The following is a 2,222-nucleotide window of genomic DNA, read 5'->3' on the forward strand; positions in this document are numbered from 1 at the left end:
GGGTGGGGGGGTGGGTTGGGTGTTGAGGAGGAGACAGAGAAATGGGAATGAATTCTTGTTATTATGAGCTCTAAGAGGAAGTAATAGAAAATGCTGAGTAAGAAAAGATGGACAGAAGAAAGAGCATATACCATATTGTACTAACTCTCAAGCATACCTTTGAAATATTTTCATCTTGAAAGTATCAAAGGGTTATATGCTTTTGGGATTTGTCTTACACTTAATCATTCAAGCTATCAAACTGGACAGGTTTGCAGTGCTTGCACAGCATCACACAGGTCACACACTCCAGCAGTGAAGTCTCTAACCTTAGAACTATTTGCAGACAAGACTCTGAGCAATCTGACCTGACTCTGAAGTTGGTCTAGATGGCATCCAGGCATCCCTTCCAACCTATTTACTCTACGGTTCTGTATGCCACTGCTGCTCTTGCTAGAAGAACTTCGAGAGTTCAGCAATGTGTTATTATTTTGTATGTAAACAGCCATGCTTTTTTTAAATTATGAGCTCCTCACATAATCAGCTAAAGAAAGGTAGTCATCTCTTATGTCAGTGTCACAGTGGCATTTTGACTGGAAAAGTGGTGCTTTGCAAATGTCAGCACTGGGAGTTTCCAGTTTTAAGCTTCTGGTGTTCTCCACATATATAAATAGAGGAATGAAGTTCTTCTTCCTTTATTTACCATTCTCTAGAAATATGATGACACTAGAAATTTTGGAGAACCATCTAGTTCTGTACAACATATGTATCTGTAAAGGCAATGACCCTTTTTGAAAGAAAATAAATGATAATGCCATGAAAGAATTGATGGCTCATTGGCTGTACCTCTGCTCCTGCAGCTGCTGAAGATGAAGGGAAGTTTTTCAACACTAAACTAAGAAATAGGAAGTACTGATAAGTACTTACTTGCTGGAAGAGGCTGAGTTGAATCTCTAGATCCGGTACTTCTTGGAGATGTTTATTCACAGAAATAATTAACCAATAAAACAAATAATCTACTGCAGCAAACAGAAGCCAGATGCAAAGATGAATAATTACAGGGAGAAAAAAATACTGCATGTTTTTTCTGTCCTTTCTTGTGAGGCAGAAAGATGGGATTGTCACATAATCTTTTCTTTCTTTTCTGTTAAGTGGCAGAAGGCAGAGTCTTTTCTGTTGTTTTTGGTGCTCATCAAATGCAATGAACTGTTTAGTGATATAAGTATTCTTAAATTTGGCACTCTGAGAGCCCATGAATTTTTTCATAAAGAGGCCAGTTCCAAAAGAAGCTAGAAAAATCCCCACTATAGGCAATATTTTCTGACCTATATAGGGCAGTATTGTCAGAATAAAAGATATCTGGTTAGCAACTCTCTGGATTTCTTGCTTTGTGTCATTTAGCTCTTGCTTTAATGCATCATTTGAAATGGAATAAGATGGTGTGAATTCCTGCCTTAGGAACACTATACCTTTAGGTAATTCAGTGGAATGCTTGGCCACCTCATAAATCCACTTTACTGCCTCAACATAATATTTTATCAAGGCAAATTGCTCATACTCCAAATGACAGGTTATACTGTCTGCCAGAACCCTCAGGTTGTGAAAAATATTTTGGATGTGGCCGGCCACCACGATGCCTGTGCCAACAGTAATAAGAGCATTTTGCAGTCCGCAAGAAAGAAGGAACAGGATGCTAAAACAGCGCAGGTGCTTGAAACAGGAGAGCGCGATAGAAAGGAAGACCCAGATGAATCCAGAAATCAGTAAGGGACCCAAAGGGTGGTGTGCCAGGGAGAAGTGCGTGCCAAGGAGTAAGAGAAAGCTTGAGAGGAAGCCAACTGCAGAGCAAACTGCAAAAAGCTGCATCAGATACTTCCAGCCAGGCTTCCTTTCGGATATAAATATTCCCCAGGCATTCTGTGCTATTGAGACAAATGTTTGCATTTCCTTCAGATTGTTGCGGACACTACGATAGCTTAAGCTAGAAGAAAAGGAGAACAAAGATACTGTTAGTTACAGGGTCCCACTACTGACAACAATGTGCTTTTAATTGGCTGGTCAGTAGTATTACACGCTGCAAAAAATGCAGGTCTGGCTCACATGGGGGCTGAACCTCCCCACATGAGACCCAAATCTTCGTCCCCACTATCACATATAGAAACATGGAAGACTTGACTGTAAAAGATATTCTATCTTTTTATCCAAGTATTTCTGTCCTTTAATGTTTTGTAAACTCTGATTTC

At 39.8% G+C, this 2,222-nt stretch overlaps 1 protein-coding gene across 1 annotated transcript; it reads right to left on the reverse strand.

The window, feature by feature from the left end:
* Nucleotides 1–906: 906 nt before the first annotated feature.
* DCSTAMP (dendrocyte expressed seven transmembrane protein) lies at nt 907–1,923 on the reverse strand (the record flags this gene model as incomplete). The annotated part of the gene is made up of 1 exon (XM_010155538.1): nt 907–1,923. A coding segment is annotated over exon 1 (1,017 nt), but the record flags the coding sequence as incomplete, so codon positions are not given.
* Nucleotides 1,924–2,222: the final 299 nt, after the last annotated feature.

This window comes from Eurypyga helias, unplaced genomic scaffold (assembly GCF_000690775.1).
Source record: "Eurypyga helias isolate BGI_N326 unplaced genomic scaffold, ASM69077v1 scaffold48757, whole genome shotgun sequence".
NCBI classification, from domain to species: Eukaryota; Metazoa; Chordata; class Aves; order Eurypygiformes; family Eurypygidae; genus Eurypyga; species Eurypyga helias.